This window comes from Aspergillus flavus, chromosome 6 (genome assembly GCF_009017415.1).
Source record: "Aspergillus flavus chromosome 6, complete sequence".
In the NCBI taxonomy this organism is placed as follows: Eukaryota; Fungi; Ascomycota; class Eurotiomycetes; order Eurotiales; family Aspergillaceae; genus Aspergillus; species Aspergillus flavus.
The window spans coordinates 168,209-183,294 of NC_092410.1; the positions used below are offsets into that span (position 1 = coordinate 168,209).

Genomic DNA, 15,086 nt, shown 5'->3' on the forward strand with positions numbered 1-15,086 from the left:
TAGGTAATGCTACGATCCAATCGTGGCACGGCTTACAATTTGGGAAAGTATCCCGCATGGCACGACATGGAATTCACTTGATACCTTTTCTGAGCATGACTGTCTATTGGGTAAAGTAAAAACGGCGATGCTTTTGATGTGGAAAAACACGATATAGGGTATAATCTCGGACGGCGGAACACGAGGGCCAAGCCTCGGTCATCCCACGGGTTACCTCATCAGGTAACCCGGCAGGAGCGGACATCAGACTAAACATCTTGGCAAAGAACAACCAATCACATGTCGGAGGTCACAAAAGTAATCAGGCAGACATCGCTTTGGTTGCCTGTCTTTCTCGGACTCAATTTCCGACATGAAGGTCCTTCAATTGAAACCCTAATACTGCTATGGAGGATATTCACCATCATACTCTGCAGCATGACAATCTGTTCGCCTCCACCTGGTTCCAGATATGATATTAACATAACTTGACTGTAAGGGTTTATGGGCATCTTGAAAGTGTCACAGCGAGAAAATCTCTTTTCGCGTAGACTCTTTTTTTGCTCTTCCGCTAATTTGATAACGGTAATACGTCTTAAAGCCGCTCAATATAACCATCATACACGGGAGATTTGTCTCACTCGGCATTCTGTCACGGGTGTTGTGGAGAACGCGATCGGTTGTCAGAGCTTTCCATATAGGAGCCATCAAACGGGGTTGTGAGGATGCCCTGCCTACAGCTTCCATTTGGATACAAGATAAAAGAGACATGGAGGGCTGTCATTAAGTTGCACATGCTATGCGTACCTTTGTTACCTGCTCGCGGGCTTTTTCATTCCATCATCCCACTCAATATATCAACAAAACCCGACACATCCAAGTTCCCTTACAGAGGTGCCACATGCATCTCAAGATACGGAACCACCCAGCCCCAGAAAAGAGCTCGAGTTCCGACCAGCTCAATAACAAGGCAATTTTCTTCTGTCTCTGGCTAAGTTCAAGATCTGAGCTGCTTGTAGCAGCCGTGATCCTCGGCGTTCAGGTCAGGCCCGGCTTGGAAAAGCAGCTCTTGTTCTCATCTTACACCACGTGCCATGCCTCTTCCTAGTTTGAGGATTGCCTCAGATATGACAGTGAAAACAATTAAAACAGTAAAGGCACATGTGGACTCAAAGAGAAAAATACAATCCATGCTTTACAGTATGTATCAGAGCATCGTGTTCCATATCATCTCGCTTCTTGAGAAGCTTGGAAGACTATAAATCTAATCAATAACGGCTACTCCTTGAAGGAGTAAGAATGTCCAATACGAGCCTCATACACTACCCGGGCGGCTACACAGCCTTGTGGTGGTAAGCGCAATGACAAGGCTGTGGGTGTAACATCATATCTCCCACCACCCTCTCCGGCTACTTCCTCAAGTCCTTCAGGTCAGCAAATCCATTGACATATACGTCGCCTGTATACTTATTACTGTAGTTGCCTAAAAGCTCTTTGTTCGCCTAAAGGGTTCTTTGTTAGAACAAAGGCTCTTTGTCTGCAACCACGTGATTGTAGGCCGATATAAAAGGTCTTACTTTGCCCATAAATCATTAAGAATTCAAGAATTCAACATTTTATTAGGGAACCCATATTCTTCATTTATCTAAAATTACCAAACATATATCATCACCAACACCATCACATCGAATATACCTGCCATAGTCCACCGTGCATTAGTATTCTCCCACAATGAAAACCTTCCCTGAAGCGGACGTTATCTGGTGGAATGCGAGCTCCTACTACGTTCGTTGTCCGTTCTGCGAAGAGGTTCATCACCACGGCATAAACTGGAAGACGAACAGGTTGAGGATTTCACATTGCGAGAAGATGGAGACTTACCTTTGCTGCTTCCCCATTGGCGATCAAGGTCAGATTGCGTATGAAATTGACAAGAGACGAGGCCGATGTACCAATATTTGTGTATCGCCTGATAGTGATACTGAGGATGACGATGTTGATCATCTGGCGATTGAGTTGGCTCAGAAGGCTACGATTGCAGCGCAGAGGGCGGATACATATGCGGATATCGATGAAGATTCGAAGGAAATTGTCACCATCGATCCAGGGCACGGCATTGAGTCGTTTGAACAAAAGAGAATTTTTGAACCAATAGACGACTGTGTTAACGGGGATACAAGAGCGGTGGAGAGATACCTGGAGACTTCTAGTGAGGCCCAGCTGTTCATTCGAGGGCGAGACTACGATGGCAAAACAACTCTCATCAGCGCAGCAGCTAAGCCGAGCTCGGAGATGGTGTCGCTTCTTATTAAACACGGGGCTGAGGTCAATGCTGTTGACAAGCGCGGAAGGAGTGCCCTTATGGAGGCAGCGCTCTTTGGTCGGGCCGAAAATGTAAAGGTTCTCTTGCAAAACGGTGCAGACAAAAACACTCGGGATAGCGATAACAGAATGGCTATTGATTTCGCTCGAGACCATTACAAGAATCGAAGAGAGAGATACGAGCGCACCGGAGGCAACCTGATATCTTCATCCAATCGACTGCCAGGCCGTCACGAAGACACATTCAAAAGGGACATTGATCGTCAGGATATCGTACGGCTTTTCAGCGGAGAGAACCGAAAATCAAAGATTGTTTTTGGGAGCCCTCCCACGTTATCAGGGTCTAAGTCCTACTCTTTCACACCCTCTCCGAGGCAGGACTCGCTAGTATTACACGGCCCGATAGAAGAGTATCCAATCAGCAGCAGCTATAAGACGGTGGCGCGGTTGGAACGAGGCGGAAAATTCCCATCCATTGGCGCTATGAGCGGATGGGCACATGGTTCGGTGCAGTCCCTCAGGGTTGATGGCCGACAGTGGACGGATGATGTCTTTTACATCTCGAATGTAGCGGGCCATGCCTTAGCTTCTCACAGCTGTGATCAGGGTAAGGACGGACGATACAATGCATGTCACGCCGAAAAGCAGTTGATAGCATACTTCATCGATCGCCATGTTTTCCTTCCACGCGACGCTGACCCGGACTCGGAACTGGAAAAAAGGATCGAATGTATAGAGGATGAGCTTCAGGAATTCCTGTCTGGCACTGAAATAGGCCGCAAGGTGGCGTCCCTGAGAAAGAGAAAGGAGGATCTAAAACATCAGATATTTGATGGGGACGAAAAGCTCGTCGGCAAGCATGATGAGATCAAGGCACTAAATTTGGAGCTCAAATCTGTTGAAACAGCCCTAAATCTGCTAATCGCTGACTCCCAAGCACGACCACTCTTAAAGCTAGAAAGCCAACTAAAGGTTCTGAATAAGCGACTAGACAGACATGCTGACCTGACTGAGATGGCTAGTGCGCCACCACCGGCTTCATTGGTCGAGGCGGTCATATTGATCAGCTCACGTCCTTGTCAAGACTGCATTGTGTTCACGGACAAAGTCAATAAACGCTTTGGGCTATCCATAGAGTTATTCGCGGCACTTTGACATGGATTACAGTTAAGGAGATGTCCCTATATGGTAGGAAACCAGGCATTGTACACCCGCCGGCATCATGAGTGAGGTGTGATTCTTATGTTCTTATGACTCTGTTCGGTTTAGTCTGTGGAGCTCTGGTCCGTGTGAGATATGTACGTCGAAACTAGACAGCAAGCGCGAGAGACAATTGGGATAACCAATCGAAGTTTAGTCAATAACAAATGTTGATATCTAACAGTCCAAATTGTATCATTCTGTGTGTCTCTGTACAGGGAACGTAAAACGCAAGCGCATAAGCTCTTAGCTAGAGCTCTTGTTTCCTGAGTATGATCCATCCTCATCGTGGCCTTTCCTTGGTCACCCTGTATTAAAAGGCCTCCAATTCATAGCTCGCATACATAAACGGCCCCGCGCCCTTAACATCATTCTGCACCACGGGAACAGATATGTAATACTGCATACAGTCAGTAAAGCCTTGGTGCAATGATATGGTGCTCAGTAAACATCAGGCTTACCTCGAAGCTCCCGTTGCTGCTTAGACTTCCCACCTCCACCGTTCCCTCCCAGTTCAACGTCCCGTTGTCATTTTTACTCACGAACCTGTCGACAAGCAGCTTATACCCCTTGTCGGCCACCTGAGAATATTCACTTTCCTTTAGGAATCCGTTCCGAATACCCTTTAAGAATCCATATGTGAACATGGCAGACCCACTACTCTCAATGTAGTTCCTGGGGTCGCTCGGGTATTGATCGTTCATGATCAAATACCACCCACCACTTTCATCCTGAGCTTGTTTAAGCGCTTGCGCTAGTTTCTGGAATCGGCCCAAGTTGGTCTCCCAGCCTGGGTGGGACTTGGGAAAGTAATCCAGGATATCCAGAAGGGACATGAAATACCAGCCCAGGGCGCGATTCCAGACGAGTGGAGCAGCACCGGTTTCAGGATCTGCAAGCTTTTGTTACTTTTCTCGTTCGATCAAACTTGAGGATAATGGGAGGGAACGAAACAACGATTTGTGAGATGTAGATTACATACCAGCCCAAACAGCAGCTTTACTGTAATCAAATCCATGGACAAGCAGCCCATCCTCACGCAAGCAATGCTCCTCGATCAAGTCAAACTGGAGCATAATATCATCCCACGCAGTGCTGTTATCTGCATCGAACCATGCAGTGTACAGCGCGTAGAAATTAGTCGACATGTAAATTCCATCCAGCCACATCTGGTTGGGATAGGTAGGATCACGATGCCAAAGCCCACCTCCCTCATTGCGGGGCGTTATATCAATCTGTCGCCGGAGAGTATCGGCTCCTAGCTTGAACTTCTCCTGACTAGTGGCGGCCCAAGCAGCCAGGAAGTTTGTACCGATCCGTAGATCGTCAAGGGAGATTTTGTCGGTGAGGTTATAGTCGATCAACTCGCCTGAATCGCTCACGACGCCCGAGAGTTGAGACTCAATGAAGTCTAGATATTCGGCGTTGTTGGTTTTGTTGTGAGCGAGTTCAATGCCACGATAGAGTACACCGTAAGCGTAGTTCCGGGATACGGGCACCGATTTGGACAACCAAGATGAAGCCATCCATTCTGTGTAGTTGTTGCTGGACGCCAGTGTTGTACCTGCCGTCGCGGCGAGGAGGGCTATAGATGATCGCATCTTGAGGAGCGGTGATTAGACTAGTATGATAGCTAATCCTGCTCTTTCTGTCATCAGTAGCTGTCTATGTACTTTACATCTTTTTATATACCCTAGCCTCGGGTATCTCTACCCCATACAGGAGCTCTTCAGCCAAGAAACGGATGAATTATCGACTCCTCCTCCCGCAGAAAACCCCACGAATAACACCCCGCAACTTTAAATTTAGCTGCAGATAAGCCACGATAGCATGATGGTAAATGGTGGAATTTTCCGCTTCTGTCTTCTTTTCCCAGTCTTCGTTATTTACGTTAATATTAGCCAAGGAAATTGGAATTGTGCCCAAGGATTATAGGAGCCCCATGTGAGTGGCGCAGTACTCCGCCAAGCAGTAACAATCTAGACCATACAGTTTGCTCTAAGGTGGTATGTTTAAAATTGATTGGATTTCTTAGTGAGATATATGACACTACTTTACTCTGTGCTATATACCTAATTGTATACCTTGGCGTGCAGACCAGGGATTATCTCAAGATCCTTCGGCTGATAAGTGTACTTCCCATCCTCTGAAATCTTCGCATCCCGTGTGCGTCTTTGCTGCTGAGTCTGTCTGACCTTGACCCATTGCTCAGTGGTCAAATGCTGACCCAGTTCCGTGAAGACATTCTGCGTAAGCCCAAGTCGGTTGAGCAGGGGGCTGTTTTGAATCGGGTCCAGCACAACATGGTTATTCGGCCTACATAAGGAGTAAGTATTTGTTATGCTCCGACCCTCAATGACAAACTCACCGTGCAAAGTACAATACTCCTAATCGATCCACATGAGCCTGGTCAGCTGGTGGCACATGTACACGATGAATGCTTGACTTGATTAGACCACCCGTAAGAGCAGTCAAGGCATCACAGGTATTGACCGTGATGGTTCCATCTTGTGGACGCACCCATTTCCACTGACCCTGGGAATTGAGGATTTGCAATGCCGCAACTGGTTGGCGAAAGAGTAGAGTGACTGTCCCCAGATCCGTATGTCCAGGTACGTACATACCGCCCACTATCTTGTTCTCTTCGGCCCCGCGGGCTGCGTAGTGCATGTACCGAAGATGGTCCTCGCCTTTCACATCGTATTGATGGTCCTTGACAAGTTGGTCCTCGTCTGGAAGTTCAAGGAGAATGGCGAACAGACGGAGAAGCTTCTCTACTACTTCCGTGTGGCATTTCTGTATTCATCATTACTATGGGGGTGGTCAGGTGCGGTATAAACTGGTAGTACATACCCGACTAAATGCCTCAATCTCTTCCAGATGATCCCCGAGAATTGGCGGCTGCTGGCGTTGGTGATAGCCGTCGAACTTTGGAATATTGTAAACCTGTACATTGTCTTTGACTCCGTTTCCAAGACTCCCGAGGTTAGTCTATTTTCTGAGCAGCTGTAGTAGAGGTCTTACGCCCGGTGTCCCGCAGGTCTATATCCGTTATATTCCCCCTTTTCGAGGTCAGAGGCGCTGTGGTACTTGAGCTTTTCTTCTAGAGGAAGTGCATAGAACTCGCGACCGAGGGCAAATTGGCGATCGATTTCATCTTGGCTGATGTTGAAGTTTTTGACATAGAAGAAACCTATTTCCAACAATATTAGACAACGCGATACATGTGGATCAGGATACTCACCCACGTGCCGCACAGCGTGATCCAATTGCTTCACAAGGTCTTCTTTTCCTCCAGGTTGGTCATATTGGCTGAGGTCAAGGGTGACGAGCTCAGCCCAGTCAACTGTGTCATCAGTTTCATTGAACGACTAAAGTGGGTGAGTATTGTTACTCACGGTTCTCCTTCGTCACTGGAACGTGATCATATCTATCAATGAGCTTGGCAGGCATATTGAATAAAAGAGTCTTGGTTATTTGGAGAGCACCTGTGAGAAGACAAGATGGCGACAAGAATACAAGCAATAGGCCACCCTGAAGATGAACGCTATATAACACTTCAACCCCGCATTATGCGCCTTCCGATGATTACCAATAATGTGAGAAAGCACGCAAGCTTTACCACGCGTCTCGAGTCGGGCGTTGGTGCTACAAGTCCCCATCATTGGCTTACGGAAGTAATAACGACTCAATAAAGTGATGTTATGCCGGGGCTGGGGCACGCCATCCGCACTACATATTTGCCGTCTTCAAGCCAAGTTAACCAACCATGTCAGGTCTTGCTTATCTCATTAGAATATTGCTAATACGTGTATAGTAAGGCCATCCTGCAATACACAGACATCTGACCTCCCTCCATCTCAAACAGCATTCATACGCTCACACGATGTCCGTCCGATTTACTTACCGGCCCAGAAGCGCAGGAACGCCTCCTTCTTGTTCTTGGGAGGCTCCAGCTCCGACCGACGAGTTTCAGCGAGGGGCAGCCCATCATTTCCGACATTTGTGACAGCATTTTGCGACTTGCCCAGGAAGTAATTGTGCTGAAACAGCGAAGCGATAAGAGGGATAAACGCGAGTCCCAGCGCAGTAGCCAGACAATAATATAACGCGTGCCGATATGCCAACACCGCTCCCACTCGCATCGGATCATCAAAGCCGTATAACTTCCGAATAGACGTGGGACTACCAAACAGCTTTTTCACATCGGCTTCGGTGGCATTGGATGGCAAGTACTTTCGCAACTGCTTCGGCATCTGATCTGCCCAGATCACAGCAACAATCGCCGATCCAATAGCTCTACCAATCTTCGACCACAATGCTAACAGTGAAATAGCCAGCGCGACATCCTGATGCGGGACGGATGCTTGCGACGCAACGCGCGATCCGACCACAGACATAGAACCACCGAATCCGACGAGGATCATCGCCATCACCATGGCGCCCGTGTTGGCAGTTGCCATGCTCCCCTCCAACATGATTCCCATACCGATTATTTTGATCACTAGACCGGCGATCTGAATGGCTTTGTACCGATGTGTCCATCGTTGTAGGAGGCCGACAAAAGGTCCGGCAATGCAGAGGGCGAGGGTGAGGGTATTGCCGTAGTAGACCCAGCTCTGGTAGCTCCAGGGCTTAGCAATGTAGACATATGAGTCCCAGTAGAGACCGCGAACACTTCCGGCAACTGATGTTGTGCGCCATAGCTCAGTAATAATGAATAGGCGAGATAGCAGGGTGGGAAGAACTCACGCATGTAGAAGCTATCGATAACGATGGCCATTGTGAAAGTTTTATTGAATACCAGTCGACGAGGTGCACTAGGTACGGGGGCCCATTTCACCTCGTAGATAACATAGGCGATCAGGAGGAGGCCACCAACGATCATCATGGCGATTAGGGATTGGTTCCGCCATCCACCATCGGCGTAGGTCTTAAGAGAAAATGGTAGTAGCAAGAGCGACCAGCCGAACCCCAGCAAGACCAGGCCCAATGCATCAATTTCGTCCAGGATGCGCCTGGCAGACCGCATCCAAGGCTCTGAAGGCCCAGCCGCTCGTGCTGAGACCGTACCATGGGGTATGTCACGACCCTCTCTCTCAGAAAGATTCCCAGCGGCTCGACGGGCGGCATTAGAGGAGGCGATGTTCACGATGCCGTTCTTCTTGGCTTTGCGATCGAGGTAGATGAGTGTGGCGACGGCTGGTCCGAGGGCGACGGGCATAATAATGGCAAACATGCCGTATCCCCAGCGCCACTGCCCTTTACTATCAATGGCATCCACAATCTTACCCGCAAACCAGGTATTAATTATGAAGGGTGTGGAGAGCATGGAGCTCGCGAATCCGCGCCATTCGAGCGGCGTCAGGTCGGCGACGATGATGTCGTTGGTCAAGTCAAGCCCGGAGCTCCCGATGGCGACAAAGACTTCTCCAACGACGTAGCCGGCGATGGTCCTACAGGTGGCAACAATGATATACCCGAGTACATAAAAGAACAGGACCAACACGTATGTGTAGGGACGGGATGTGATGTCGGAGATCTTCGCGATAAAGGGTTTGCTCACGGCACTGATGATACTTGTTGCAATTGATAGAGTGGAGAGCACCGAGCTGTGCTGTTTGAAATACGAGGAGGCATCGACTGAGTAGTAGGACGTAGTAGATGAGTCGAGCGAGTAGGCCCACGCACAGACGAGCACTGATACTCCGATGAGCCACAATGTCTTCCGATCCGACTTGGCTTCGCGATAGACGGCTTCCATTCGAGTGACTCCCTGCGACTGTTGGGGATCCCCAATTGTGGGCTTCAAAGTGAGCTCATAATTTTTGTCAAGCCCTGTGACCTGGGTGATTTGATCGCTCGGTGACATGATGGGATTTTGGTAGCTTTGAAGTCCTCATAAAACGATGGACAGGGTATATATTTCTGGCGAGTGAGTACACGTTTGGCCTTGGACCAGAAATTGATTGAGCAAGGAACCATTTTTTCCCTCCTCAGTCATTTATATTTTCAATCTGATAAGATCCTGTGGTACGATCTTTTGTATTAACTTTACTAATTATTTTTCCTTTCCAATAAGTAGTTCCTAGATTCCCAACTTTTCTGGCCTTCCCGTCTCACCGTAGATGGAGACTGGACCGCGTCGCACCACCGTACTTGAACAAGCATAGAACTAGGTCCAGCAAATCAAGGACATGTGGAGATGTCAGCACGATTGATACCAATCATCATTCCTACTCTCTCTAATATGCTAACGCTGGGTGCCTTTGGAAATGCTTAGGTCATGGGATCCATATTCTACTTTTGGTTACTGACCTCTTGGCTCCCGGCCAGAGCAGCCAATTAGGAGCTGATCCGAGGGAATCTAATCTAATCAGATGTGTCGGAATCTGTCCGACATGAGTAAATGTGAACTGACCATGGTGCTGTCCCTAGTTGCGCTATATCTGTTACTATGTCAATTACTAAGGGTTTGTCGCGTGCTTCCCGACCAGGGAATGTCTCTGCCTACTTAGTCATGTCCTGTCCGATGCGCCTAAACCGGGCTATGCATTCGCCCTAGGCTGTAGACACTTTGCACCCGAATCTCTGGACTTAACGTTCTCATCTAGCCACCATATCTGTTTAGAGAAAAGAATCAACAGGATAGTGTGGAAGCACACCAAGAGCTAATTACGAACGGGTCGATATGTTTATGTTGATTTTGAGAATAACCAACCGTGGTTGCCGACCTACGGTGACATGCCCCAAAACACTACAGCGACCGAGTTGACAATGAGAGACAAGGACTAACCCAAATCCTTCATATCTAGATAGGTGTCCCGTCAAGGAATAGAACCTGACCACAATCCGGTGTCCACTTTTGCCCCCATTCTGATTTTCCAGGACATCAACACTTTCACTAAGCCAACAGGCGACCCTTCGTGGATACAGTACGGTCTTAAGTCAATGATTTGGAGCATATATGGTTATCACATATAGCAAGAAGTCGCTGAGAGTATTGGCGTACGGTATAAGATCAAAGCCGATCGCTAACTTTCCCGACGTTCTCATCCAGGCTTCCTCGGGCCGAGTGAAGGCCAGTGACAGGGTAAGTACTCCATCTATAACTACTCCGAGGGTCCCCTGTCCATTCTGGCAACATGTCTCATTTGATGCTCGTTAGATAGACCCACCAGTATTAAAACTTGACGACAAACTTGAAAGCCACCACGAATCAGCGGACACCGTTATTGACTGTGGAACGCGAGATGAGATGGGACCCCTAACAGGAAGGGGTCTTTGGACCACCGAGAGCAGATCATACCGAATGAAGGAGACTTCATTTCACCTCTCTTTGGTCAGCAAATAATTATTGTGGTCGAGGATGGACAGAGAACGAACACTTCTGTACATTGGCAAAGGGCTCAATGGTCAATCCTCCTTGACAAAACAACCCTGGTGGTCACAAATAACCAGTATGTCAAAACCTACAAAGAGCCCGTGTTGAACACGTTCGGGATACACCATATGTTTGAGATATATACCGGCAGCTAATCGTCAGATCAATTGCCGAATCCAAGCCGTGTTTTGTTCAAGGCGGAGACGCGTCTGGATCGCGGAGAAAATCATGGAGTGCGGGGAAATGGCGGATTCTTCTCCACTCAAACTTGCACGGGACGTATAAATGCCGATCTCCAATGCTTTCGACCTGCTCGATCCAAAGTATCGCCGAGGCTTCTAGAGGTCCTGTATTTTACAGTCTTACCCCGGTATTTGGTGCTTATTTTCCATCCTTCACTTTTGCCGTTTGTGGGGTCCCGACTCAGGGGTATTATTATCTGATACTTCACTTCTAGATGAAATCATCCCCTGGGTACAGGACGGCAAAAACTTATAAAATCAAGCATGTAGCTCGGGAAATGTCAATCGCAATGTAGCATTATTCTTCCATGCTTGTCATGCAACTCTTATTGCCTTTTCTAGCTGCAACCGCAGCTGCGGCTGCTGCTATAGATTCAACTTCCTCTTCTAATGGCTCCGACCACCATGGCTCCTCATTCCAGGCTGAATGTGAATCATTCAAAGCAAAGATCAACGTAACTAATGCGAATGTTCATTCGGTAACCTATGTCCCGGCCGGTGTCAACATCTCCATGGCCGATAATCCGTCCATCTGCGGCGGAGATGAGGACCCAATAACCAGCACATTTGCATTCTGTCGCATTGCTCTCAATGTAACGACCTCCAGCAAGAGTCAAATCTTCATGGAAGCCTGGCTGCCCAGCAATTACTCCGGTCGGTTTTTGAGCACAGGAAATGGCGGTCTTGGTGGCTGTATGTGACCTTTTTGCCTTGACCAGTTCCACCTTGACTAAACCATGACGTATAGGTGTCAAGTATGATGACATGGCCTATGCCGCTGGATATGGATTTGCCACGGTTGGCACAAATAACGGACACTTTGGTAACAATGGTGTCTCCTTCTATCAAAACACCGAGGTGGTTGAGGATTTTGCTTACCGTGCCCTCCATACCGGCGTCGTTGTCGGGAAGGAATTGACGAAAAACTTCTATCCTCAAGGCTATAACAAGTCATACTACCTCGGTTGCTCGACTGGAGGACGACAGGGATGGAAGTCCGTCCAGACGTTCCCAGACGACTTTGACGGTGTTGTGGCTGGTGCACCTGCTTTCAATTTCATTAATCTGACCAGCTGGGGTGCCCGATTCCTCACCCTCACGGGCAACTCCAGCGCAGAGACATTCGTGACAGAAACACAATGGACTGCTGTACACAATGAGATCATCAGACAATGTGATTCCCTCGACGGCGCGAAGGACGGCATCATTGAGGATCCAGATCTTTGTCAGCCGATCATTGAAACTCTGCTATGCAATGCGACCCAATCCTCCACATCCGGCACGTGTCTCACTGGAGCGCAGGTCAAGACAGTCAATGGTGTCTTCAGTGCAACCTATGGGCTGAATGGCTCGTTCCTCTATCCGCGGATGCAGCCCGGATCCGAGCTAGCAGCCTACTCCAGTTACTACAGCGGGACACCTTTCGCTTATGCCGAAGATTGGTATCGCTACGTGGTATTCAACAATACCAACTGGGACGTAGCAACCTGGACCGTGCAAGACGCCGCCATTGCCAACGCTCAGGACCCGTATCAAATCTCCACCTGGAACGGCGATCTCTCTCCCTTCCAGAAGAAAGGCGGCAAGGTCCTTCATTACCACGGCATGGAAGATGCGATCATTTCCTCCGACAGCTCTAAAGTCTACTATAAGCACGTTGCCGACACCATGAATCTCAGCCCCTCTGAACTCGACAGCTTCTACCGTTTCTTCCCAATCAGCGGCATGGCTCACTGCGCAAATGCAGATGGGCCCTCGGCGATCGGCCAGGGGACTGGAACATTTGCAGGAAATAATCCACAGGATAATGTTCTTCTTGCCATGGTTCAGTGGGTGGAAGAAGGTGTCGCTCCTGATTTTGTCCGGGGTGCTAAGCTGAATGGCTCTACTGTGGAGTATCGTCGGAAGCACTGCAAGTATCCCAAGCGCAATCGATATGTCGGGCCAGGTTCGTATACGGATGAGAACGCTTGGGAATGTGTATAGTTTATGTCTGTCAAACCTAAGATATACTTAAGCATTGCAGTCACGCTATACAGAGAATGCAATCCAAGCTACCATTACTAGACAAGTAGTATTATGGTAAAATAAGAGAGATCAATCAGTACGGCTATACATAATTTTAACTGAATATTTGAAATACATGATTATCGCGATGCAGAGGGTGAAGATACCAAAGTCATTCTTGTCTAACACGAATCACACAACTGCCAAATCATAGACTAGAACATACCGCGCCCCAGGAGTCCAACTAAGCACGTATAAGGTAACTCAAGTCTGGCACAACTTGACTCCCAAGCAAAACCTTTGCTGCTGCCAGATAAAGTGCGGTACTGAGGGCGGCAACACTCCCAAAGGCAGTAAGGAGACCCATATAGGACAGGACCTCAAGACCGGGCCTCTTAAACATATAGGATTTCCGCTTCCCCTCGTGTGTAGTTCGGTTGAGGCTTGGAACGAATTTAAAGTCGAAGATTGTTTCCTTTCCGAGGCCGTGTTTTTCATCCATAAGGCCCTTCCACATCATGCGACGGCGAGACTGTAATTGAGATTACAAGGTCAGTATCCTGCGGGGGCAATGGGAAATGGAGTAAGGGGTTCCATACTTCAAAAACATATTTCTCAATAAAGGCAATGTTAGGTAGTACTTTGGCCTGTAACTTCACCGAAAGACAATATCCCCACATCAGCATACGATAGTACAGACTCGTTTGCGGAATATGGAGCTCATCCGAAAGCTGATCGCCGTTCAGTAACCGGGCTAAGGCGTCCATGAATTCTTTCGAGGCATATGTAGGAGCGGTATTTTCCATTCCTATTACGATGTTCTTTGCAAGGATCCTTCCAGTATCGGTCGGGGCAAATTCATTGATGAGAAGAGACTCGGACCAGACTTTTGCCTTGGCTGCACTTTCAAAGGGCTCGGCCGGGGCGCCCATATACCAGGCTACCAGGCGCCATAAAGCGATGTAATCCTCCATTTCTTGGTTGCTGAGGTGTATGCCCTGACGCGGAAGCCCTAGCCAGATAACGGTGCTGCTATACGTATTGATAGTAGCAAAGGCGTCCAGGTCGTTGATGGGCAAGCCGTATTTTTGGACATCGTAGTAACTTGGGTCTCGCCCCACCAGGCTCATGATCTTGAGACGGACGGTTGAATGAAGGAGCCGGACTCGAACGCACGCGAGATGCCCGGCTCCTCCTGGCTTCATGCTGTCCACAGAGCTGTTCACTTGGAATGCATGTTGGGCGGTCTCTAGTAGTCGGCGACGAACGACAGTGGCGCTGAACCCGCCAGTCCGTGATAATGTTTCTCCCACACGAATGGCTCCCCTATATGTTGCTGTGATTAGAGCGTGAACGCATTAAGTAGTAGGTAAACGAAACTAGAGAGAAAATCATACATTCCACCGAGTAAGCTATTATATGTGAGCTAAACGTGATAGAGTTAGCAGTGTCTCTCTCCAAGGTACAAGAGAGTCATACCGAGTTCATGATAGGAAGCATATATCGCCAATATACATCTTGGCCACGTTGAATCTGTGCCCAGTCCACCCACTCGGGAACCGTATTGATCTGGTTCCACAGCTCCTCGAGCTTCGGGTCTTTTTCACGATTCCCCTTCAAAAGTGCATATCGGTCTCGCTTGGAAACATTGCCACCTTCATCGTCGACAGGGGCAGGTAAATCGTTCAAGATCTGATTGCACTTATCGGCAAGGCCATCGCAACTGTGAATCCAAGACTCGAACTCGCTCGCAGGGCGATGCTCATCAGTCCACTCGAAACTATAGTCCCAGTAGTGATACTCGACTCGATTTCCTTTCGCGTTCTTGGTAGTAGACATTATTGCAAATTATAATATGGTACATAGTGCAAGACATCATGAAGTCCTACTATCGAAGAATAATATATACGATTTGCTGAGTATGGTGATTTCTTTAAGTTAGCTCTCCGCGG

General features: G+C 48.3%; 6 protein-coding genes across 6 annotated transcripts; 2 read left to right on the forward strand and 4 right to left on the reverse strand.

Moving 5' to 3' along the window:
• Positions 1 to 1,608: 1,608 nt before the first annotated feature.
• F9C07_7898 (uncharacterized protein) lies at positions 1,609 to 3,456 on the forward strand (the record flags this gene model as incomplete). Its single annotated transcript, XM_041287026.2, has 1 exon — positions 1,609 to 3,456. The coding sequence occupies exon 1, from the start codon at positions 1,711 to 1,713 to the stop codon at positions 3,454 to 3,456; it is 1,746 nt and encodes a 581-aa protein (XP_041149731.1). The 5' UTR covers positions 1,609 to 1,710.
• Positions 3,457 to 3,641: 185 nt separating this feature from the next.
• Positions 3,642 to 5,234, reverse strand: F9C07_2285683 (cell wall glycosyl hydrolase YteR). Its single transcript, XM_041294359.2, has 3 exons — positions 4,484 to 5,234; positions 3,963 to 4,393; positions 3,642 to 3,901 (listed from the first exon to the last, which is right to left on the reverse strand). Exons 1-3 carry the CDS (start codon positions 5,100 to 5,102, stop codon positions 3,815 to 3,817), a joined length of 1,137 nt encoding a protein of 378 aa, XP_041149730.1. The 5' UTR covers positions 5,103 to 5,234; the 3' UTR covers positions 3,642 to 3,814.
• A 274-nt stretch (positions 5,235 to 5,508) lies between these two features.
• Positions 5,509 to 7,149, reverse strand: F9C07_2285684 (iron/ascorbate family oxidoreductase). The gene is made up of 6 exons (XM_071510775.1): positions 6,900 to 7,149; positions 6,746 to 6,847; positions 6,526 to 6,694; positions 6,355 to 6,478; positions 5,870 to 6,297; positions 5,509 to 5,817 (listed from the first exon to the last, which is right to left on the reverse strand). The coding sequence occupies exons 1-6, from the start codon at positions 6,952 to 6,954 to the stop codon at positions 5,574 to 5,576; spliced, it is 1,122 nt and encodes a 373-aa protein (XP_071367606.1). The 5' UTR covers positions 6,955 to 7,149; the 3' UTR covers positions 5,509 to 5,573.
• A 251-nt stretch (positions 7,150 to 7,400) lies between these two features.
• F9C07_2260403 (putative siderophore iron transporter) lies at positions 7,401 to 9,583 on the reverse strand (the record flags this gene model as incomplete). Its single annotated transcript, XM_071510149.1, has 2 exons — positions 8,254 to 9,583; positions 7,401 to 8,188 (listed from the first exon to the last, which is right to left on the reverse strand). The coding sequence occupies exons 1-2, from the start codon at positions 9,371 to 9,373 to the stop codon at positions 7,401 to 7,403; spliced, it is 1,908 nt and encodes a 635-aa protein (XP_071367607.1). The 5' UTR covers positions 9,374 to 9,583.
• Positions 9,584 to 10,718: 1,135 nt separating this feature from the next.
• Positions 10,719 to 13,194, forward strand: F9C07_2166952 (Tannase/feruloyl esterase). Its single transcript, XM_071509332.1, has 3 exons — positions 10,719 to 10,740; positions 10,811 to 10,823; positions 10,888 to 13,194. The coding sequence occupies exon 3, from the start codon at positions 11,893 to 11,895 to the stop codon at positions 13,111 to 13,113; it is 1,221 nt and encodes a 406-aa protein (XP_071367608.1). The 5' UTR covers positions 10,719 to 10,740; positions 10,811 to 10,823; positions 10,888 to 11,892; the 3' UTR covers positions 13,114 to 13,194.
• Positions 13,195 to 13,378: 184 nt separating this feature from the next.
• On the reverse strand, positions 13,379 to 14,973 carry F9C07_7903 (uncharacterized protein; the record flags this gene model as incomplete). Its single annotated transcript, XM_041294357.1, has 4 exons — positions 13,379 to 13,666; positions 13,734 to 14,460; positions 14,532 to 14,560; positions 14,614 to 14,973. 4 exons carry the CDS (start codon positions 14,971 to 14,973, stop codon positions 13,379 to 13,381), a joined length of 1,404 nt encoding a protein of 467 aa, XP_041149727.1.
• Between the last annotated feature and the right edge of the window lie 113 nt (positions 14,974 to 15,086).

Coding starts and splice junctions, on each gene's coding strand:
- F9C07_2285683 (XM_041294359.2), bottom strand. CDS start 5,102: ATGCGATCATCTATAGCCCTCCTCGCCGCGACGGCAGGTACAACACTG. Junction 4,394..4,483: donor TAAAGCTGCTGTTTGGGCTG/GTATGTAATCTA, acceptor AAAAGCTTGCAG/ATCCTGAAACCGGTGCTGCT. Junction 3,902..3,962: donor GCAGCAACGGGAGCTTCGAG/GTAAGCCTGATG, acceptor GACTGTATGCAG/TATTACATATCTGTTCCCGT.
- F9C07_2285684 (XM_071510775.1), bottom strand. CDS start 6,954: ATGCCTGCCAAGCTCATTGATAGATATGATCACGTTCCAGTGACGAAG. Junction 6,695..6,745: donor TCACGCTGTGCGGCACGTGG/GTGAGTATCCTG, acceptor TGTTGGAAATAG/GTTTCTTCTATGTCAAAAAC. Junction 5,818..5,869: donor GGAGTATTGTACTTTGCACG/GTGAGTTTGTCA, acceptor CTCCTTATGTAG/GCCGAATAACCATGTTGTGC.
- F9C07_2166952 (XM_071509332.1), top strand. CDS start 11,893: ATGGCCTATGCCGCTGGATATGGATTTGCCACGGTTGGCACAAATAAC.